Here is a 24,397-nt window from a genome sequence, read left to right as displayed (position 1 = left end):
ACGATGGTTACGGAACCTCGCGATATTACAAGAAAATAATAGAAGACTACATGCGATGACGCACGGCAAAGGTCAAGACAACAAACCTCTTCCAAGTCGCGAAGTCCAAATTATTGTATTGGTTTTATAATCGTTATGGACGTTCGAAAAAAACAACCGGATCCTACTCAGCTGAATATCCGTCTTCTTTATCTCGATGTCTGTCTGTCGCCCTGTCTCCTCATTTCTTTATCTGCGTGACAAAAGGATAGACCATTATTTACTAGGAGGTAGCGTTTGAAATTAGGAGAGATGTGCAAGTAGAACTTATTAATTTTCCATCCTCACTGCTTTCGGAAAAAAAGGACTCGACTGAAATCAGGAAAGTATTGAATTATGAAAAAGTATGCATGCTGCGTTCCTTCTTACAAAATAATACACTAAGGGAGACGAAATATTTGCATACTCGTGTTCTGACTACTCAAAGGCCATCGAAGCTGTTTTTAGTGTCACCCCACTGTTGATCAAAGTTTAAATGTTCGACTAATGTAATTTCCGGCTTTACAATGGCGCTGTGACATCATTTGTTTCGTTACATGAGTACTGAAGAATCCATTGTGCTTCTTGCAGAAGAATATCATAGATAACTATGCAAATGCAAAATACACATATACACCCGGGAAAAAGGTGATTTTTTACAGCTTGGCATGAATGCTATTTTCATCGCATGTGCATCTATGGGTGACTACCCTTGCTGGTAGGGTTACGAAACAGGAAGACGTGTAGCCTGCGATTAGACATATCGATGGGCCGTGTTATGTATAGACGTCCTGTTTCAGGGCAAAATGTGTGTGATATTATAAAAACTCAATTTGACACTACTCATTCGTCGGTGTTATTCATTTTATTCTTAACTTTACCATACTTTATGACGTCATACGAGGAAATGTCCATTATATTTATTGTTTTTCTGCGAACTTCGAGCAAATATTTAATAGTCGTTATTGTTTCAAAACTATGCGTATCAGACTTCAATCACTTACCTGACCTTTGGCTTTGAACTTTGGCCTCAACTTGAAGTCTGGTATAAAGGTTGTTCAATTTTAGTTCATCAGTGGATCCTTATGAACGAATTACCTTGAAGGTCACGTGTCTGACTTTCTTTAAGAACTAGACTTCGTGTCAGTCAGTGAGATCAAATGAAGGGGAAAAAACTGAAAATGTTGATGGGAGTTGCAAAAACGTTGATCTGGTTTGAGCCAATCATTGAGTGAGAATGAAATGAAATCTCTGTGTGGGACGAGAAACTTCTCCGGAAATGTTGCTTCATATATCGAATGACAAAAGGCAGGATGTCTGACGCTCTACTTCAGTACGTAAAAGATGCACGTAGAGAATAACAACTTTAACGTTTGGGATCCAATTATCGCTGTAACATTGAAAGGTAAGCAGTGCTCTATACTTCTGAGTTTATTGCGGGAAAATATTTTTCAGCTGAAAAGTGATTTTCACTTTTTGAGTGTACAAAACTAGCATGCTTCAGATTATATACCCGTTGTGGCTTTTGATGAATGACTAGAACTTCAGATAACGTGTCCCTTGCGGATTTGTCAAACAGCCCTGTCAGGTCAGTCAGACTATAACTACAGAAAACGTGTTTCTTGTGAATTATGATATATAGACCTGTCAGATCAGTGTGACTGATTCATATTCATTAATATATGTCGACGTAGACCAGGAACGTCGTGAGTTTCTGGGGAAATTTAAAAAAAAGGCAAAATGATTACAGTCATGTCATATTTCTGGGGAAACCAGTAACTGTAATAGGGTGTAAAGAAGCCTTATAGAAAGGCATCTGTAAGCGTAGTTTTACATACTAAATTGCATCGTAAGGAAAACAGTTTGTAAACCAAACTTTCTTTGACGCCGCTGCAATCACGAATTTTCTGAGATAAGTCTGTAGGAAAAAGGGGGAACCCTTAAAAAGTTGAATTTTAACTAAATCAATTTATATTGGTCGACTGATGTGTAGCAAGACTTCAAAACATTCTCAAGAAATAAGCAGCAAATATTCTTCTCTCCTGAGTAGTTGTATTATTTCTTTTTATATCGTTGAATACGTAGAACATATCAATTTTGACATTCTCTAAGCAGTCAATATCAAGTCAACATTTACATATCGTCATCAGGTAAGATCAGATAAATACCTCAACACCTATTAATCAGTCCCATTTTGTACGGTCATGATTTACTGTGCGATTATAAACTATTGAACCAATCTTTTTTGAGATTGGGGATTTAGTCGAGCGGTTTGTCTGTTGTCCTCTGCGCTAGGTGATTGGGTGCCGTGCGTTGTGGGTTCAAGTCCCGGTTGAAACCATCGTATTTCTCTTTCCCGGTTGATAGCTCTGCTAGGTGGACAGAATTGTCCCCGAGGCTATCTTCCGCCTGGTGTAAAGCGTTGTATTCATTGCTTCGCTTCGATATAGTTTGTGTGAGATGTATGATAGCGTGAGTGCTTCACGAACTCTACGGCGAGTGGAGAGGGCGCAGTCAGAATTGTAACATCCTTAGCTCGGTTATTGAACCAATCTTTTTTGAGATTGGGGATTTAGTCGAGCGGTTTGTCTGTTGTCCTCTGCGCTAGGTGATTGGGTGCCGTGCGTTGTGGGTTCGAGTCCCGGTTGAAACCATCGTACTTCCTTGTATTAGAAATGCCTTAGACAAAATATAATATTCGTGTGGACGAGAAAATTTCGACGATTGGGCGTCTGGGGTGAGCGACAAGGTCGTCACATAACACGTCAAAGGACATCTGATTCATTCATGTGACGTCTACGTTTGACGTTGGTCCGCTTTCCGGCCAAGTTTAAAATCATTTCAAAGTTCCCCTTAATTTTTGCTCGTCTCAACATTATATGCTAAAAATTAGCAAGCCCATAAGAAAAGTAACCGTATCTTACATGAAGTATTAGCGCTGAGAAGAAACACTAAGCAAGCTGTTTCCCGAGGTACATAGTAAGTGAACTTGACCAAATATATCCATGGTCTGCACACACGGAGATCACTAATTGAACTGAAGCTAATTTCTTGTCTACACAGAAAAGCTTGGTCCATATTTCAAAATTTTTACAGCGCTTTTATACTCATAACTGTCTGATTCCCCACTTTGAATAATGAGGCGATCAACCCCTTTTCCCCGAAGGAGATAGCAGTTTTGTAATTCTGCGAACAGATATTTTGACAGCCATACACAATATTTTCAAGGAAACTAAGGGAATAAGCTGTATCTGTGTTCGCAAATTTTTTCAATGTTCATGACAAAGGAAATTTGCATGTCTAACAGGTTGTATGATGCGACCATTTCAGTTGCTGACAACTTTACCTTGACAAGTGTACAATGTTTAGCACTTGCAAACATCGGCTTCTCATAAAATTTACTCTTGAAATTAAATTTCAACTTTCAAATTGTTCCGAAATCGCTGAAATTAAATCAGCGAAGCTGTTAACAAACAATGTCTGAGTGCACAAATCAAGAGGAATTGCGAGTAATCTCACTTACTGTGAGATACTGTATGTCAGAGGAAATATGTTGAAAAGCAAGCTTCTGGAAACTTGTTGAAGAGATCACAATGCACGAAATGTCAAAAAAAAAGGCAATTCACCTCTTTTGTTAGTTTCATCAACGCAAAATAGTTTTCTCAGGAGCTGGGTACATTATAGGCATAAAATGTTTATTTGGGCTTTTACAATAAGATCGAGACGGCTAGTCGCCAGCGTGCGAAATTCACGATAACCCGATGGCCCGAGACCAGCTATTTTCATACCGGACCAGTAACTCTTGAAATACGTCCTGCTGTTCCTAAAGACGCGGGCCATTAACTTTTACTATATGGAAAGAAGTTTACCCAAATGTTTTGCTAGGCTAAATACCCCACAAAATTATTCAAACGAAATCTATTCTTTCAAGAGATTTGCAAAACGTGAAATTCGCAATTAAAAACTCAACAGACTGATGGGTACTGCATCTAGGCGAAAGACCTTACCTCACGTTTTCTCGCGAGAGTAGTAGCCCTATATGCCCCCATTTGTTAAGCAGGTGTGCGGTTCGAGATTTCGTTGTGGTCATAAAATAGTCATTATTCAGCGCATCGACCGTGTCGAGGTAAACTGGATTTCGAAGACACTGCACCGCGACCTTGCACTTTTATATGATATCGGATATTTACAGCTACCAGACAACACAATCGAACTTACAATTGTTTTGTCAGATATGTGAGGTGGTGAAATCTCCAATATAGGATATTTACCCACAGTTTTAGACAAGTGTAGTAGAGTTGGACCACGGAAATCAGGCTTGATCAGACCGCGGGGCCAGATCTGCAAGGTACAAGTGAATTCCCCGATTTGACAAGTATCGAAGTTAGGGTCGAATTGAGGAAGTCAGGCTTGTCAAGATCTGTGAGGTGGTAAACTCTCCTGTATACATTGGATATTTACCCATGATTTAAAAGTCTAGAGTTAATTAGTATCGACATTAGAGTCAGTAGCTGTGGGTCCACAGCTGTGGTGTTTTCGGACAGAATTTCTGCCTTTAACGGGCTGGTCCTGGCCTTTACGTTTTTAACCCCGTCACCACAGACGTGCAAGAGACACAGGGCAAGTCATTGTACAGTATCGATATTAGAGTCCCAGCCGATAAATATCAAGTAAACATCTGTGATTTCACAGATCCGGCGTGTCGAGACGCGAGGCAAGTCATTCTGGAATTGTCTAGTATCGATTATGAGAGTCCCAAAATCGCCGATAGGTATCAGCCTGAGGTAAAATATCGGCAATTTCGCAAACCCGGCGTGCCGCAACAGAAGGCAAGTCATTATTGTATCGTCTAGTATCGATATTAGACCCGTATATAGATTGTTATGTATGACAGAAATATTTTGGAGGTCCAACTTCGATACTAGAAAGTAAATGTTCGAGATTTAAACATTGTGCAAAATCGCGCCTTGATTGTAATTTGACCTTGATGGCCATTTGCCTTGGTCACCTGTAAAAATTACATTTTTGAGATTCGTCTTTTCACGTGGGTTTCGACACTAGCATTTTTTTCTCTTCATCAATTGGCCTAGTTTTTTGTATTCCTTTCCTTGGATTTGATGATAGTCATCTTCCCTCAAAGAGGAGAAGCCAGAATCGTTTTTGAAATAGTCAACTGTTGTAATGACTCCATTTGTGTGTGATCCGGTGTTTGTACTCATCCCTGATCGGAGTTCTGGACACTTAGCTTTTTCGTGTTGCCACGTACATATTTCAAGCCCACGCTCATGCTCGTTTTCTCAATGTTAGAAATACTTGTTGTTAAAGGCTGTTTTAAGAAACAGAAATGTTTTATGTGTTTGAGCTTAACCTTTCACTGATCAGTTGCCCAAACTTTTGGTTTTTATAGTCATCTTCATTAGCTTTCCTTTAAAAGAATTAAACGGCACAAAATCAGTTTGATGTTCGGATGTTGAAGTGGTGTCTTTTTATATTTTCGATCAACTTTTCTAGGCCCCTATAGTGAGCGCGGGTAAAAATCTACACTATATATATTTGGATTTGACCTGAGGATCGCACCAGATGATTTCTTTAGGGCCAGTGATTTTCTACAGTTGCTTGCCCGCTTGGTCAGTAGAGATTTTGTGTGAGTTTCACACACTGCTAGTCGCTAGACTACAATTAGCCAATATGCTCACTATACAATATGTTGAAGATAATGTTGTACCAGCCGTAACACAATCTTCTTGGACTTTCGCCTAGGGCTATTTTTGGCATGAATTGAAGTAAACTAGTGTATATATTGCTAGCGCGATAGGAAGCCGTCGCATAAAACTCGGCTATTCAGTAACTGAAACGATTGTACTCCGAAACTTTCGTGACGTAAGAATCGTTTGAACATAGCAAATGTTTGAGGAAAATTGAAGCCCATCCCGCTGAAACTACGAATTCTATGGCAGAAAAGCAAATACACACTCGAAAGAGGGATGTTGATTTTTTGCATCAACAACATACCCTGTAAATAAAACCACTATTGACCTTTTCAAGGCATTTTTAGGAATCAATCCTCAAAAGAGTCTGAACACTCTGTAAAGAGTAATAACATTCTCAATATTCTGAACCGTATTGCTGATACAGCTAATTTTCCAGCAGGAAGTTGCTTTTTCGTTGCGCAGAACTATGTTAAAGTAAACTTTTACAAAGAAGTCTAATATAGCAGGATGCAAGGTCACGTAGGGGTCATGACGATCTCCTATTTCAGCGCTAGTCCAATGTAAAGAGAATATTTTTCTGGTGCTCATAAATGTCAAAGACTGTTTTAATTTCTTTTTAAGTAACAAGTCCACGCTCTTCTTCTACTTAAAAGTATATTTAAAGTATTACCCTTGCGAACACACCGCAAGTGTACGCCATCTACAATATACATGTTATCGTATATATTATAGCCCAAACATGGGACTATGTGCCCGAGGGTAGGTGACTATTTGCCCGACGTAAGGAGGGCAAATTGTCTCCTGCCCCGAGGGTACATAGTCCCTTGTTGGGCTATAATGTTTTTATTACATGCCTCTCTTACTCAGCTTGCACCAAAAATATTTACGTTTATTGGCAAATTATAGTCAAATGCTTTATTTTCAGTTAGACGAAAAACTGTCAGCAGTAGAACGATTTTCATCATCGAATGGCGCATTGATATATTTAAACTACTGTTATGCGGTTGATCGATATTTTTATGCGAAATTTCCCAAAAACCGAATTTCTGTGCAAAACATGAAATTTCAAGACTTTCACATCCAAAAGTTGTCAAGTTGAAAATAGTTCCGGTTCACTTTCAGTCCAGTGATGACTATGCGACCCGCGACGTAATCGGCGAGTCACCATTGAATCCAATGGAGCGCTCGACGTTCGATATATAATTGATATTGACATCCGGCATTACACACAAGCGGAGTTTAACACGAACTTGAACAGTAAACTTTATGACATGATGTTTGGAGAAGAAAGAAAGTGTGTATTTTATAAACAGAACATGAACACTTAAAATAAATAAAAAGTTACAATTAATGTGAATATTGTTACAGGTTGAACCATCTCCTCATTCATGGTGTACTTAATATTGCCTTCTATGACACCGGATGTGCGATGTCACATTTTCACAAGAAATATCATCGATGTTGTGCCCCTCGTACTTTTATTTCAAGGGCTTATACACGTAGTCTTGACTACAAACTCTGTAAGACTATTGGAAAGTCCCGCTTGGTGGATGCCGATAACGTTACATCTTCGTTGAATGGGTATGCGTCGTTTACCCAGAATCTGTTAGGATATTACGTACGGTACATCAATCACCCTGTTAATTGTACTGAATAGTCCTTGAAAGAGTCCTGATGAAAGTGACCATGTTATCGTTTAAAAGTTCATTATGGCCATTAACTTTTACAAAGGGCACATCAGGAGAAACCACAACTAGGATGACATGTTTAGAGAAAGACATGTCTAGAGAAAGACATTACGGGAAGTTTTGGAGTGTTTGATGGTCTCATAAAATTCAAACTTTTCAGTGAACTAGCTTCTATTTGACAAACAGTCGGTATCGGCAGCCTATGTTATACTACATTACACTAATTTTAATATTTTATGATGTAGTGACATCCAATAAAACTTACCGAGAAATAGGTGTTTAGCGTCCGCTGAAGAGTTTCTGGTCGGACAGTCTCCTTTGCTTCGTTTCAGTGGACAGTGAAAGGCTTGTTAAAGGACATTTTAGCATATCAATAGGCTACGGGTAGGGAAGGTTATTCTTTGAATTAGTGCACGACTTTGTGAAGCCAGTCGGGTGGGCTAGGGCAAGGGCAAGGATTCGGTTTGAGGATGACAGTTGAAAACCTTTGTTATAGGGATAGAGAAAAATGGACCCTTTAGTCACCAGGAGATGGCTAGCGAGGAGTTTCGGTGGGGACCTGAAAGATGAAAACTAAGTTAAGGCAAGAAAACATTTCAATGTGGTTGCTGATGCCTTATGTTTTCTTGTAAAGTTATGTCAAGTACCGAAACAATGAAATGTACATTTAATACAAAAGAACATGGGATGGTCGGTTGCCCTTGTGTACCTATGTATTGACACATATTCTCAAACAAAATATGCATTTGTTTTAGGATATATTCCCTAAAGATTGTATTTACGTCATGGAACGCACCGTGCCCCACAAGCGACTGAATTACGCAATAGTGGTATTGTCAACATTAATGTGTGCTGCATTATCTTCAAGCGTTGACACCACTATTCCGTGGCGGACAGGACCAGGCGATCCACACGGCTGTCTGCTGTACGAAATACCTGGGGAAATGAAGTAAGTGGTTCACTCATTCAAAAAGTATTCCGTCGATGGTTTTGTTTTGTTTTGTTTTTTATGTGGAAAGAAAACACACGAATTGTGTTTATATCCGTATTATACTCTATAAGTCCCGTTATAAATCGATACCGTAAATTGAACACCATTTTTCCAGTTTTGAGAAAAATAAATGTCATAACGCGGAATTTTGTGAAGTGAAGTCACTTGACTTTTTCTTCTCTGATACTAATTTTTCAGAGTGTTTACGTGTTGCGATGGTTACTACAAGGATATATCTACTAACATCACAGAGAACTGTATTGGTATGATTCTTTTTTTCCTTGATCACTTTCTTTTGTTTACTACATCTGCTGTAGACTTTTCCTTTCTTTATATATGTTATATCTATCCTATGCCAATGCATGTGATATACAGAAAGTGTTTTTGCAAATTTTCAGTAGTACATGCAGTAAGTTTGTAGCTGCCTGTCACTGCCTTCGCTCTTTACACTATCTTTCTATTTTGACTTTTATAACCTGAAGAGTGTCCTGACGGCCGGTATGGCTCTTTTTGTAAGAAGAATTGTACATGTGAAAATGGTGGAACATGTAACAAACGTGACGGATCTTGTGATTGTCCTGGACACTATTTTGGAGAAAACTGTGCGTTTTCATGTAATTGTGAAAACGATGCTACCTGCTTAACTGACGGCACCTGTTCCTGTACCAATGGCTTTTACGGTGCGCGCTGTGAGTTCGTGTGCTCATGTCTCCCAAATAATATGTGTAACAGTGAAACTGGAGAATGTGTTTGTCAAGATGGTTTCTCTGGACCTTCATGTTTACCTTGTAACTGCTCGATTAACGAAAGATGTGACCCATTCGATGGTCGATGCTCTTGTAAGCCGGGCTACTATGGCTACAGCTGTGAACAGAAATGCACATGTTTTAATGGAGCCACCTGCACTAATGAAGATGGGACAGATTGTAAATGTGCAGATGGTTGGACGGGGTCTGACTGTACCGTGTGTGACACTGCCGCAAATGAAGCAACATTCTGTGAGGACAGGTGCCTTCGTTGTTACAATGGAGACACTTGCAGCATTTCTAATAGTGACTGTTTGTGCACGCCTGGTTGGCAAGGCGACAGATGTGATCAAAAGTGTGATGAAGGTTACTATGGAACTGACTGTTCACAGGTATGTGAATGTATGCATGGTGACTGCAATCACGTGACTGGTACATGTCAGTGTAAGAGTGGATGGACCGGTCATCATTGTGAGCAACCCTGTCCTGACAATTGTGTAATCTGTAAGGATGATACCTGTATGTCTTGTAAACCTGGATGGACTGGTGTTAGTTGTACCAATCCTTGTAAATCTGGTTTCTATGGCGATAGCTGCAAACAACGATGTCCCGTATGTTATTGTGCTAAAACCTGTTATCATATTTCTGGTGACTGTCCGGACGTGGAGAGGTGAACATTTTTATTCTCTTTCATATCGTGGATATAAATTTCTAAAGAGAGTGATCTCAACTAAAATCACAAAGAATGATTTTATCGTTGACATGATGGCGAAGAGCGAAAGTGTATAGATTTGTCATTTTTTTCGAAGATAAACAAGTAGTTTCTAAAATTAAAAGTAAAAAAAATACTTCCTTAGTGTACCTACAGATTTCTTATGAAGAAGTAAGAATCAGTACCATATACTGCTAAAACATTTATGTAAAGGGATTTATCTAAGTTTGTGTCGGAACTGTAGATACCTAAAAACATAGTTAAAATAGCGTTCATGATTTTCCGACATTGTAAACGTAATTTTAATGATATGCGACATTGTCTTAGGTAACAGACGATTCATTGGAAAACAGCTCCATGCAAACTTGCACAGCATTTCGTACTGATGTTCCCTTTAATAATGAAAATTTGTCAATCACATTAGATGTGAAAATGGTGGTAAATGCATAGAAGACCATTTCAATTGTGAATGCCCTGATGAATGGAGTGGTCCTGTATGTAATATCTCCGTGGATGTAAAAGTTACCCAGCCAGGTAAAACTCTTTTGTAATACCGAGAAATCTTTGTTAGGGCTTGTTGATATCTGAAATACATGTTGTTGTTTAAATTCTATATTAAGATTCTTAATCGCAATACTTTTTATTTGGCCAGTCTTTCAGGAGGTCAATTTGTTCGCTCCTCCATGCAATGTAAAGTTTAAATTTTCTTCAGGAATTTAGGCTGTCACATTCAGTAGTAAATAGTGCAGTAATATAATTTTCATAAACCATCGTGCCATGCCAGACTATGGCAACAATGCGTGGGGACGATGTAGTGCATTAGTTCGCGAGAATGAGTTAGACTTTGATAGAGGCAATACTACCATATTTCAAGTTACTTTAACAACAATACTGATTCTGAAAAGGAACAAATAGGAAGAGCAAAGAGACTAATTAAGTATCCTTGAAGAAAAAAGAGGCGTAAGACAGCCCATCGTGCAGCTTCTGCTAAATAGCCTACAAATAATTATGTTTTACCCGCTCTTTTCATTTCAGCTGATCATGACGTTGGCGACGGTATTCAAACTACACTTCCCTCGGAAGTTGGTTTTGTAAGCACACGAAAGAAAAAGAGAAGGTCGATTCTAATAGCTATACTGATTGGAGGCGTTGCTAGCATTATCGCTTTGACCATATTCATAGGTACTGTCGTTCTCACTCTGAAAAAGAAAAGAAGAAAGAGGTAAGGATGGGCTTATTTTATGCTTTCTTAACAGTTGACTGACTTGCCGACAAAAAAATATTTGATTTTACACAAAGTAACATATCAAGAATTAAAAAAGTAGCAAATACCAACATAATTATACGATTATCGATCTTACACTTCTCGATGACAATGTACGGGAGTAGTACACTGTAGTATTATCTTGATTCAGTGGGCTACATATATGACGTCTGAACATATTGATTGTAAATTTTGATACTTTTACAACGAAAGTCAGGTGAATATACATTTTATGTCAGAGCTCTCTACGTCACTGCAGTGTGTATTCTTACCATTGCAATTTGTAAGGTATGAATGTAAAGGTCTGAAGGATATGTTCGATAAGGTTTTATAAAGTATCACTGCTTCTGTCCATTATGTTTGACGCAATATGTTGTGGGTTTGAAACATTAAAAGGTAATGGTATTAAAGAACCGTTTGAGAAAGTGTTGATAAAACACATCATACTTTGTCTTTAATAGCGTTTGCTGATGCACCAGATCATGAAAAGCAATAGAAGCATTAAAAAGGTGCTCATTGGCGCAAAATGTCACATGCATGAGTATTCAAAATGCCATTACAGGAACATGCTTTGAAAATATTAAAAGCATTTCTTACAAAATGTTTGTGCCCTGTGGGCGATCAAATTATTGAAGTAAGCAATTATACAAACCCCCCTTGAATTCCAGACCTCTTACTAGATAAATGCTTTCAAGTTGCTGTTTATTTCAGTCTTAAATCTTTCGTTAACAAAGACAAGCAGTGACATAGTTATAGAACGTTATAATGTGAGGAGTATTATCTTTACTGACAAGATCAGTACACAACTGAAAGCCAACATAAGTACCAAAATACTTATCAAAATATCATCGGCATATGAAACGAGTAATTCGCTAAATTGTTTGTGTTGGTAATGACTTCGCTAATGTCGTCACAATAAGAAATCTTCTGTCCTGCTTACACATTTAGAAATGCTGATGCAACTGTTGTGGCAACGGACGAATTTCAGGAATCGAAATTCTTGGAAACATTGAACGAATGTGCGAGAAATAACAATGGAGTCGATATTGCTGAGTCATCTCAACAGCCACATTCCAGTGGCAACACAGAAACCAGCGTCGCAGTGAACGTTGATGACGAAACGGATGACAACCCATATGACACACCGACGATCAGTGAGACTGGGTCACCCAGGATGGACGGTACTGGGATGACGAATGCTGAAACTGAAAATGGAGAAAACAACCCTGCAATTACAATAAATGACGAAATGGATGACAATCCGTATGATATTCCAACGAACAGTGAGGCAGGATCACCCGGGATTAGCCATCAACGGAGAATTACAGCAGATCTTAAGCATGGGAGAAAAGCTGTTGTTGCTCACCGACCGGCGACATGGAACAACTTCTCGCCAACGACGGACGAATTCTACGAAGGCCCATATGCTATCGTTCCACTTTCCGGCCTTCATTTTAATTTGGGATCAGATAAAGCAGATAATGAGTATGATAAATTAGATGGACTTCGGTATTCAAAGTGTCAGAAGCAAAGTCATTCCAGTGTAAAGGACAAGAATGGTGTGGAGTTTGAGCGTTTACCGAGTACCGATGATGCAGGCTATGATAGCTTATCAAATAGTCAGCCTTGTGAAGAGTCAACGTGTTTATCTAGCACAGATGAAACAGAGTACGATAAATTAGAAAGTACCTCAGAAAAAACACAAATAATGTAAATGCGAGCGAGAATGATGCAGCAGAAGTGATGCCAAATGTTCAGGAGATATCGAGAAATGAGAATTTAAAATTAGACCCAAAGTGAAACTGGGGTAGCTCTGATGATCTCGTAATGGCGTCGAAAATCGATGGTGCCTTACGCCATCTACGACGATTATGGATTTGCAAGGCCTGCCAATATGAATACTTATAGCCGCTAATATGACAAACGAGCCTGAACCATTAAACAAGTAAACATATGTCTTTTAACTTTCGGAATATTTTATTCACAATGCAAGACCATTTGCGAGTAGGTGAATACTATTTTCTTTCTTTAAGCTTACATTTGCAGATTAAACAGACATTATCTCACCATCCAATTAATCCAAATTAGTTCCAATCGTGTTATTCAAAGACGGACTACGTTTTCAATTCAATCGTGAATCGACAGCATTTTTCGATAGATACTTCCAAAGAATACTGTATCATATACTGTATCATATACGGATGGTTATATGAATAAAAAAGGAATATGATTCAAAAGCCAGCGTGAAGGATACAACCGAAGAGATACCAAAATTTTCAAGGAGACATCGAGAATTGAGATGTAAAAATTAGACGCAAATTGAAACTGGACCAGCTTCGATGATCGTGTAATCGCGACGAGTGTTGGTGACTTCGCCAAACATGACAATTAGCAAGAACAAATTTCTAAGATGATCAAATTAGTCGCGAAATACCCAGCTCTAGTGAAAGGACCCCTAAGAGAGAAGATTGTATGCAGTGTTTTCCAGTTACACGTGATATTACTTGAAGCCTACGCCGTCTACAAAGATTTATGGGTTTGAAACTAAGGCCTGCAAATACGAATATTTAAGCAGTTTATACGCTAAACAAGCCTTGTCCACTGAAACAATAAATATGCAGTTTGAATATTCAGAACATTGTAATTACATTCCAAAACCATTTGAGAGTATACACATAAAGCAAAGATCAAAAAGTGAGCGCAGGTTCAAATAAATTTAGTTAATAGAAACAGCCAGAAATCGTACTGTGATTTGCAAAATTCATGATTGTAAACAACATCTTTAATAAGGGTAATAAAAATACCCTTATCAGTTATTTTAAGTCGGTTCGGTGGATCATATCTGATGAGTTCACTAACCTTTTTACTTATTCCTTTTTATTTGGATCAATATTCCTGAACAATCGTATTATATACATATACGGATGTTTTTTTAGACTCATGTGACTTTAACTAACCATCAATCCAGACCAGTGTATTATCCACACATACTTGAAAACCTTCAATTTTGTATCTAGTTATGCCTATACATTTAAACGCAACGTTTTCCTGATGTGAATATTTAATGTTTTATTTTTCGAACAATTTGATATATTTACAGCAAGTCTGACGCTGCATTGAACAAAAGAGTTAAGTATTGTAAATTACGCGGTATCTTTATTGCACTGCTGTATATATACCAATGTAGAGTCCATGTTATTCACTTGTATGACCCTCACCCAGGAAATGAATGTTCCATTATGTGTGATTAACCTTCCATCTCTCATGTACAATTATACTTAAGACACAAAAATTATTGTAAGTACAGATTTATGGTGTGATCTTCAACATAACACAATTATGTTTACATTTGTACATTTGTTTCATGATGGCTGACTCAATCATTGATCATATTCAACTCTGACCTCGATCTTCTTATCATTGTATGTTTAATATTTTTAACAGATATTTTGATTGTAGGCTATACACGGTCGAACCAATACTCTAACCGATTGACCTAAGTAAAAGGCAAAATAACACATAATTTCACATGATTTGAACATGTAATGTCATATTCAATCAAGGGTAGAAGAAGGAATTTGCATCAATTTTGCCTGCAACATGTGGTCAAGATAACATGTAAGCTTTACTTTCAAAATATGACGTGGATTAAATTACAACGATACAAATAAATAAAAGATAATCTTAAAGGCCTATATTTGTAAACCTGCATGACGAGTTATAAAAGTAAAGGATACGGCGAATCTTGAAGATTTATAATTGTCTCAAAGAGTATCCCAGGAAAGAGAAAATATTTTGTCTTTTCTTTTGCATTTACTTATCAGTATCTCTTGTCTACGTCACAAGGTATTTGGCACATGGCCCAATCTTCTTTCAAGCAAATTTTTTTGAGATATTATGATCTCGAAAAGGAACAGACAGCTGACTCTGACAAACGGACTTGCGAAGCAGAGAACACCAAAAAGACATATTGAAAAGAAGGCAAGAATTTTATTAACGCAGAATGCGCTTCGAGGACAGATATCCAAAGAGAGAAAGAGAGAGAGAGAGAGAGAGAGAGAGAGAGAGAGAGAGAGAGAGAGAGATACAAAAATTGTTCGAACATAACAACGAAACAAGGGGGCTTTGTGTGATTGAATGTCATGGCGCAATTCTCACAGCTATTCTTTTGACGAACGGCAGAGCTAAATTTCCCCTTTACATTTCCTCTTTCTCTTTGTGTAATTTTCATCTACATCATTTATGTTCCTCTGTTTCAATCGCTGCTGACTATGAGTGGAATTTTGTGTTTCCGCTAATTATTTGGAATTAATGTGATCATAAAATGATTACTCTTTCATGAAAATTCGACGAAATTGTCACTTTAGAAGTTATTTTGAAGTCATGCTCTGTTTCAACAATGTAGATTTAGCAGTCTTAAGTTTGTTTAATTTGTATCGTTGACACCAATCACAAATTTTAAGCGGGTGGCCGCTTTTTAAAACCAGCGCCCTCACTCGGGCATTTTGAATATCAAGGCACGCCCCTTTGACCATATATGGACATATTTAGATAACAGGTGACTGTATACCTTTAATATCGACAGCCTTTAAACCCCCTGTGTGTTGTTAATAGTCCCTGAGCAAACAATGAAACCGAAATAAATTATAGGATTGACGGAAAGACCACCACCTCATTGACTCCGCTTGAAATGCGAATTATGGCTGACAGCCCAGTCCATATTGGACATTCATTGTTTGTACAATATGAAGCTGTACATGCGTATTCTTTGTCTCGATGTTTGTCGTTCGGCTGAGTCCTCACTCTCCAACCTTGTCATGAAAGGAGGGGCCATTATTTCCTGGTAGGCAGTCTTTGAAAGTAGGAGAGGTAGGAGAGGTAAAATTGCTATTTTTTCTATTTACTCTGCTTTCGACAAAAAAAGCCACTCGACTTAATTTGGAAAAAAATACGGGAATTTTGTAAAAGAGTATATGTATAGCCTCCATCTAGTCCGCAAAAATAATAAATTGAGGAAGATTTATTCTTGAAAGCGGCTGTTTTTAGAATGCTGACTCAAAAATGCCTTTCATCTGCTATCAAAACTGATAGATTCAGTCACACTCGACTGTTGATGTAAAGAGCAATGTTAAATGATGTAAGATCCTGAACATGACATGCATTATGTTATCATCTGAATCGGTATATTAGTATAATTGCAGTTATCATTTGCAAAAAACCACGACATTCATAAGCGAAAAAGGTGAAATCGTACAGCAACGAAATGTAGGAAAGCATAGAAACTAAATTTGTAACTTATTTGTAGGCTTTATCATAGACCCTAGAGAAACTGGCTATATTTAGTTCGTAAATTCGGCGAATTGAAACTCTATGACATCATACCAGGAAATGTTAATTAACATACTCGCCATTGTTTCGAAGGTAACCACTTATGACTCCGATCTGTTACACATTGACCTGTAGCCTCAACTTACAGTCGGGTGAAAGGCCATATGAAACTAATTTGTCAATTGATTCCTAAGACTCGATTAATCTGGGATGATTTAGTGATATGTTAAGACAATTTTATGGGTTGGAAGGTTGCCAAAAATCTGTAGCATAGGACTTGACCATTTCCCGGGAAAACTAGCGTCATATCAGATAGCGAAATACAAGGTGACTGTAGTTTGAGAATACCAGCGGGCTGAGGATGACAACGACTGGGAACCCATTCTCATTGTAAAGGTAAGCAGTGCCCTATACTTATTTTTGGGATGGAAAAATACTTTCATAGGAACTTGTCACATTTTTGAAGTGTACAAAACTCACAAACCCGAGATCATACGCCCGCTGTGGCTTCTGATAAATGACTTTGACCACATATAAAGTAAGTGTTATGGAGTATGACAAACAACCTATTCAGGCCGTCATTGACGAATATCTGCCGAGGTGAGCCGGATAAAAGAAAAGTTTAACTGACAGGTAGGTCACATTTAAGGGGAAACATCCACACTAATTGGATATAAAGGAAGCTCATAGAAAGGCATTCTGTAATTATTGCTTTACATCACTTATATTTGCATTGTATAGAAATATAACTCGTGAGTCCAACTTTCTTCAAAAGCCATAGAATGACAAATTTTCTAAAATAAGTAGCATCAGCAATATGTTTTGAGATACGTAAACTGTAAACTGTGGGACTTAACCTGAGTTAAATTGAGTTGATGAGAAGTAAAAGCAATTTGATACTAATGGTGGAATGTTCATGTGCGTAATTTGTTTAATTTTCAGAACACGTCATCCGATACCTACACCTTCTCCCGTGACATTAGCGGTATATCTCTTAAAACTATAATCAGTTAGTATCCATTTAACATTTATTTGTCGTCACCTGTTGACATCAGATTAGTCGACTACAAATCATCAACAGCCGCCAACCTTTACGAGTCATGTATATTTACAGTGCTGAAATACGATTGTTTACTTTTTTGTAATCGAAGTGTCTTTGATATACAGTGTAACATTCAGGTAGACCAGAAAAATTGAACGATTGTCCATCTGGGGCAGGTTACAGAGTAGTCCCGTTGAACGTGAAAGGACATTAGATTCAATAATCTTCTATCGGGAACCTTGCAACGTAAACATTTAACGCTGTTCCGCTTTGTGGTTAAGTTTGAAACCATATGTAATGTATGAGAGATTTAATCAGTTCGAATTTATTTTTGCAATCAAAAGTGGCTCGTGAAAGTCATATTTCTTGTTATTTTAACGAATTCGAAATATCATAAAACTTGTTAGCATATAAAAGAAACTGACAATATGTGCCTTTGTCCTGCCGTTCGTTTCATCCCGTAGACCTATCATCGTGCTACTGAAAAATAATCACTCATCACACTGTTTTTCTTGTCTAAAGTAGTAAACCTGACAATTTTAATGAACATAATTCATTAATTTATCAAAACGCGTTAGGTAAACTAAAATGTGGAGGTTAACTCATCTGTTTATGAATAGGTATAGGAAATATTATGAATTAATTTGGTTTACAACAGAAACCTCTCACATTTGGTCAGAGGCTTGAAAAAATGGTGGGCAGACTATTAGTGTTGGGAAGTTTAATTCCTTTGCGTAGCAGATGCTTCTGAAAACCTCTTTTAGAGAGTAACGGTATGTTTTATTGACTGTTATAAAAGCTTTTTAGCAGGGATATGGCAGACACGGATCTTCTGTCATTAGTAGACAACAGGTGTTCGGAGAAGGTGGTTAGAGGTGAGAGGTAGACAGCCATTTGGTCGGAGGAAAACATTTTAAAATCAAGTACAGGAGGATAGTTCCTGGTAGTTTTCAACTTTCAGTCCACATTTTAATTTCGTTCAAAATATTTTGGTTACTGGTTCTCCAAATCGGAGAGTTAGTTGCCCTTGTTTACTTCCTTGTGTGCGTCTGAGAATACGCACATGTTCTCTGACAAAATGTTTTTATTTCAGGATACCCGTTCAGATTATTGGATTTCACCATGGACGAAGCTTTGCCTATACTAATGCAAGCAATTGTGCTATTATCGACAATAATATGCGCTGCATCGACTTCAAACAGTAACATCACTATTCCAATGAGGACGGGACCGAGCGATCCACATGGTTGTCTTTTGTTCGAAATCCCTGCTTCTGGAATCAAGTAAGTCTTTAACTCAGTTGTCAGAAAGTACTTTGATAATGATAGAATTCCTTTTTCTGCAGTAAGTCGAGCAAATAATCATAACCAACTCAAATTCTCTAAACCGACAGTAGGTATACAGTATCAGGGGGAGGGGGTGCCATCAATACCAGAAACCTGTGCTAAGTGAAGTGAAGTGAGCTTATACCAATTTTCTCTACTATTTATTATCAAGAGTGTACACGTGTTGCGATGGTTACCACAAGGATGATACTGCGACCATTACAGAGAATTGCGTCGGTAAGTGTCTTTAGGATTGTGATACATGCCTTCTTTCTACACCAGTTCTAGTCTTAAAATAATTTCATTGCATAAATACCATAGTTTCCATAGTCCATACCATAGTTCAATTCAATGACTTCACTCCTTTTAGTCTCTATTTTGACATTTTTTCGTAGAATGTCCTGACGGATGGTATGGCTCTTTTTGTAAGAATAATTGTACATGTGAAAATAGCGGGACGTGTGACAGGCGTGATGGATCTTGCCAATGTCCTGGACACTATTTTGGAGAAAAGTGTCAATTTCCGTGTAACTGTGAAAACGGCGCAACCTGCTTGATTGATGGCACGTGTTCCTGTACCATTGGCTTTTACGGTCCGCGTTGTGAATTCAAGTGTTCGTGTCCTGTAAATGCGATGTGTAACCGTGTTAGTGGACAATGCGTTTGTAAAGATGGTTTCTTTGGACCTTCATGTCTACCTTGTAACTGCGCGATGAACGAAAGATGTGACCCTTTCGATGGTCGTTGCTCCTGTAAAACGGGTTACTATGGAGAAAGTTGTGAAAAGAGATGCTTGTGTTTTAATGGAGCCAAATGCATTAATGAAGATAGGGCAGTTTGCAAATGTAGTGATGGTTGGATTGGGTCTGATTGTACAGTATGTGACTCTATAAGCGTCCAAAAAGAAACATTTTGTGAGGGCAAATGTCTTCATTGTTACAATGGAAACAAATGCAGAGTTTCAAGTGGTGACTGTGTGTGCACACTTGGTTGGCAAGGCGACAGATGTGATCAAAAGTGTGAGGAAGGTTACTATGGAACTAATTGTTCACAGTTCTGTGAGTGTGAACATGGCGGCTGCAATCACCTGACTGGCACATGTCAATGCGAGAACGGATGGACTGGTCATCATTGTAAGCAACCCTGTCCTGACAATTGTGTAATCTGTAAGGGCAATACATGTATTTCTTGTAAACCTGGATGGACTGGTGTGGATTGCACCAATCCATGTCAAGGTGGTTTCTATGGCAACGGCTGCAAAACACAGTGTCCCGAATGTTATTGTACAAAAACCTGTCATCATATATTTGGTAGCTGTCCAAACATAGAGAGGTGAGCATTTTTATTTCTGCTGAATTCTCTTTGTGGATAATTTTCCGCATCACAGATTCACATTTCTAAAAAGAGTGATTTGAAAAAACCCCACAAAGAATGGTGACAGCACGGAAAGGTCTACACAGCGATTCCTTCTTTTTCGAAGATTTAATGTATGGCTACTGAAGTTGAAAATAATTACTTCCTTGATGTATATATATTTTTATAATATTTTTTCAGCAATCAAAGCCACACTTAAGACATTCGTACTCTGCCCAATACTGGTACAAGATACCTAACCAACAGCGGTAATATATATGAAAAACGTGACTAGGCAGTATCATGTTTATGATATGCCATGACCACTGAACATGTTTATTTAAGGGGATTTATCCGAGTTTATGTAGGAATTGTGAATCCAAAAACCAAATTTTCAAATAGCGTTTATAGTTTCGTTTCCTTTTCAAGTGTTATTTTGATGCGACATTAGGTGGCAGACGATTCATTAGAGAATACTTCCATGCCAAATTGCACAGCATTGGATACTACAGTTGTCTCTATTAACGAAAATTTGTGAAAACAGATGTGAAAACGGCGGTAAATGTATAGAAGAACATTTAAATTGTGAATGCCCTGAAGAATGGAGTGGTCCCGTTTGTAACATCTCCTTGAATGCAAAGGTAACCAATCCCGGTAAGAAAATTTTATAATAGGGAGAATAAATATTTATATATTGAGATGCATGTTGCTGATAAGATAAAACATTTAATATTTTTATAACCATCATTTTTGATCTCGTCAGTCTTTGAACAGGTCGACTCTTGACGGTATGCGTAATACAAAATTTTCATGTCCTTTAAGAATGTAAAATTGTTACATTGTGTTTCAATAGCGAAGTAATTTCTCATCCATAAACCATTGCACGATTCTAGGACAACGACTAGTCGCGTCACAGACAAATAGAAAGACAGACTAGCAACGCGGCACGCCTTTTGTTTTATGGTCGTCTCGATAAACTATGGCCTTTTCATATTAAAATGAGCTTCACAGGTGTTAGCCTTTTTGGAGACTTCGTTCGTGGTTGATAATTGCACGAGATTATGCGAAAAGTAGGATGAGATGGCATCGTGCTGCCTGTCGCGTAGCAACCATACTTACTTTGTGTGCTCTCAGGGCAGAAACACTGCTTCACGCCAATCAAAACATAACACGCCAGCAGTTTCATAAACAATTCCTCCCATGACGAACTTGTAAAAGACGATATGACTGACCGTAAACCATTGAGTAAAATCTGACAGTATCGATAAAAGACTTTCAAATTTGGTTCAAACACACTTATTATATATTCATAAAAATGTGAAAGGAATTTTTAAATGGTAAAACTCACCTCCATGAAGATCAAAATTTTCCCTTTTTCGCAAGCTCGCCAATTCCGCTCAGCACCACACGACAACAACAGCACGAACTTTGCCGAACATACTTTCACTTAAGAATTGGCGAAAATCCGGAAATTACCGATGGGTGAATGGTCGGCACTCCCCGGAAAAGAGAGTCGAGAGGTACCTTGGACGAAGCGTACATGGAGGGGTTACATAACCGCTTCACACCATGAACAATACCCATTGCTAGTCTTTCTTTCTATTTGTATGTGGTCGCGTGAAACAGAATGAGCGCTCTAGTCTGCAATAAAAGGGCGTTGACAGTTGCATAACTTCATGTGTAATATTACCCATAATATTTTTTGTAATAATTTTTGTCGGCAGTATGGGACGTAGGAAAGGAAAATCAGAAGTACAACACAAATGAAGTGGTACTGTTGTATATTGGTCAATCGAACTTTCTTTAGACTCAGTACGAGTCTTTGAGTAAGAAGAAGCCTCGTAAAGTAGCCTATCATCCTACTTTCTGCTAACTGCTTACAAATAATATAATGTAGTATAGCTCTTTTTACATTTCAGTCGATTATGACGTTGACGACGGCAGTCAGACTACACTTTCCTTGGGAGTTGGTTTTGTAAGCGCTCAGAGAAAACAGAAAAAGTCCATTCAAATCAATATACTGATTGGCAGCGTTGCTGCCATTATTGTCGTCAGCATATTCACAGTAGCTTTCGTTCTCACCTTGATAAAGGGGATAAGAAAGAGGTAAGAAATGGCTTATTTTATGCTTTCTTAACAATTGTTGTTCATTTCTGACTTATCACAAAAGAAAGTTGACGTAACACAAAATGACACAATAAGAATACAAAATGGCAAATAATAACATGATATATACGATTATAAATTTTGCACTTCTCAATGACAATGTGCCCTGAATTCGTGACAAGGTCTGTCCTGGAGCAGTACATATACACTGTAATATTATCTGAGTTCAGCAGGCCACATACAAACGGTGTCTTAATATGTTTATAATTTACATTGCGATACTGTTGCAATGAAGGGTCGAAAGTCAGCGGAATTCACGTATGCTTGGGGTATTTTACCAATTGAAGTTTGTAAGGTAATTTTATAAAGGGTTAAGGATCTGTTAGGTTATGGTTTTATCAAATATAATTGTTTCTGTCTATCAAAGTTGACGCAAAATGTCCCGGAGAACACTTAAAAGAAATCGTACTTAAGAAGAGTTTTGAAATAAAGGGTTGAGCAAATACTTCTTTTATCGTTCACTGCGTTTGCAAAAAACAAGTTTACGAAAAGTAACTGAAGCATTTCGAAGGTGCTACTTGGAGCAAAATGTCATGGGCATGAGTATTCAAAATGTGATTTACAGGCACATATTTAGAGATTATTCAAAGCGTTTCATACAAAACGTTATGTCTTTTGTTCGATCGAATGATAGAAGGAAGCAATTACACATAAATAGTTCCCTTGAATTCCTCTCACTGAATAATTGTAAATTGCTGTTTATTTCAGTCTTAAATCATTCGTCACCAAAGACAAACAATCGTTGATTACTCTGAGTCATTCAATGCATCTACGATCAGTAGACAACGTTAACTGAAAGGCAACATAGTTGCAAAATACGTATGACGTATGGTCGTCAGGAAAAAGGTCATTTGCTAAATAGTTCGTGTCGTTAATACCCTAATTATTGTCGTCACATAAGAATCTCCTATCCTGCTTACATGTTTAGAAATGCAGATGCAACTGTTGTGGCGACGGACAAATTTCAAGAATCAATGTTCTCTGATACATCTGACGATGGTGCGAGGAATAAGCAATCTCAACAGCTGCCTTCCAATGGCCACACAGTTGTCAGCCTCGCAGTGACCGTTGATGACGAAACGGATGTCAATCCGTATGACATCGCAAGGGACAGTGACACAAGGTCACCCCGAATCGACGATAATGGGATGACGAATGCTGAAACTGAAAATGGAGAAAACAACGCTGCAATGACAATGAAGGACGACATTTATGCCAATCCGTATGATATTTCAACGAACAATGAGACAGGATCATCCCAGATTAGCAATCCACATACAATTACTAGAAATATTATACATGAGAGAAAGGATATTGTTGCACACCGACTGGCGACATGCAATAACTTCTCACCAACGACGGACGAATTCCACGAAGGCCCATATGCCATAGTTTCACTCTCCGACCTTCATTTTAATTTGGGAACAGACATAGCAGATAATGGGTACGATAAATTAGATATACTTCGGTATTCAAAGTGTCAGAAGCAAAGTCATTCCAAAGTACAGGCCAAGAATGGTGCGGAGTTTCAGCGTTTACCGAGTACCGATGATGCAGGCTATGATAGCTTATCAAATAATCAGAATTGTGAAGAGTCAACGTGTTTATCTAGCACAGATGAAACAGAGTACGATAAATTAGAAATTGCATCAGAAAAAACACAAATAATGTAAATGCGAGCCAGAAAGATACAGCAGAAGTGATGACAAATTTTCAGGAGATATAGAGAAATGAGAATTTAAAATTAGACGCAAATTGAAATTGGGGCAGCTCTGATGATCGCGTAATGATGTCGAAAATCGATTGGTGCCTTACGCCACCTACGATGATTATGGATTTGCACGGCCTGCCAAAATGAATATTTCAGCCCCTGATATAACAAACGAGCCTGGACCATTACACCAGTAAACATATGCTCTTTTAACATTAGGAATATTTTATTCACAATGCAAGACCATTTGCGAGTAGGTAAATACTATTATCTTTGGTTCAGTAAATTAAAGATACAATTGAGCTGAAGTGAAATAATTTTGGTGAATAGAAACAGCCAGAT

The 24,397-nt window shown here is 38.1% G+C and overlaps 2 protein-coding genes across 2 annotated transcripts; both read left to right on the top strand.

The window, feature by feature from the left end:
- The first annotated feature begins 1,055 nt into the window (after window positions 1–1,055).
- On the top strand, window positions 1,056–13,208 carry LOC139124472 (uncharacterized). Its single transcript, XM_070690611.1, has 7 exons — window positions 1,056–1,423; window positions 8,173–8,366; window positions 8,607–8,671; window positions 8,891–9,824; window positions 10,291–10,400; window positions 10,902–11,088; window positions 12,079–13,208. Exons 2-7 carry the CDS (start codon window positions 8,203–8,205, stop codon window positions 12,842–12,844), a joined length of 2,226 nt encoding a protein of 741 aa, XP_070546712.1. The 5' UTR covers window positions 1,056–1,423; window positions 8,173–8,202; the 3' UTR covers window positions 12,845–13,208.
- Window positions 13,209–16,381: 3,173 nt separating this feature from the next.
- Window positions 16,382–24,037, top strand: LOC139124651 (protein draper-like). The gene is made up of 6 exons (XM_070690775.1): window positions 16,382–16,854; window positions 18,594–18,783; window positions 19,221–20,157; window positions 20,723–20,832; window positions 22,098–22,284; window positions 23,273–24,037. Exons 2-6 carry the CDS (start codon window positions 18,744–18,746, stop codon window positions 24,015–24,017), a joined length of 2,019 nt encoding a protein of 672 aa, XP_070546876.1. The 5' UTR covers window positions 16,382–16,854; window positions 18,594–18,743; the 3' UTR covers window positions 24,018–24,037.
- Window positions 24,038–24,397: the final 360 nt, after the last annotated feature.

Source organism: Ptychodera flava (genome assembly GCF_041260155.1).
Source record: "Ptychodera flava strain L36383 chromosome 23 unlocalized genomic scaffold, AS_Pfla_20210202 Scaffold_24__1_contigs__length_23054250_pilon, whole genome shotgun sequence".
Lineage (NCBI taxonomy): Eukaryota > Metazoa > Hemichordata > Enteropneusta > Ptychoderidae > Ptychodera > Ptychodera flava.
The sequence above is the reverse complement of the archived record's forward strand: the minus strand, read 5'-3'. Positions and strand labels throughout refer to the sequence as shown.

What these genes read in the sequence shown, in the direction of transcription:
- LOC139124472 (XM_070690611.1), top strand. Translation starts at nt 8,203, where the DNA reads ATGGAACGCACCGTGCCCCACAAGCGACTGAATTACGCAATAGTGGTA. An exon ending in CATCACAGAGAACTGTATTG is followed by an intron (nt 8,672 to 8,890) that starts GTATGATTCTTT and finishes TATAACCTGAAG; the next exon opens with AGTGTCCTGACGGCCGGTAT. An exon ending in GACTGTCCGGACGTGGAGAG is followed by an intron (nt 9,825 to 10,290) that starts GTGAACATTTTT and finishes CAATCACATTAG; the next exon opens with ATGTGAAAATGGTGGTAAAT.
- LOC139124651 (XM_070690775.1), top strand. Translation starts at nt 18,744, where the DNA reads ATGGTTGTCTTTTGTTCGAAATCCCTGCTTCTGGAATCAA. An exon ending in ATCCCTGCTTCTGGAATCAA is followed by an intron (nt 18,784 to 19,220) that starts GTAAGTCTTTAA and finishes ATTTTTTCGTAG; the next exon opens with AATGTCCTGACGGATGGTAT. An exon ending in AGCTGTCCAAACATAGAGAG is followed by an intron (nt 20,158 to 20,722) that starts GTGAGCATTTTT and finishes TTGTGAAAACAG; the next exon opens with ATGTGAAAACGGCGGTAAAT.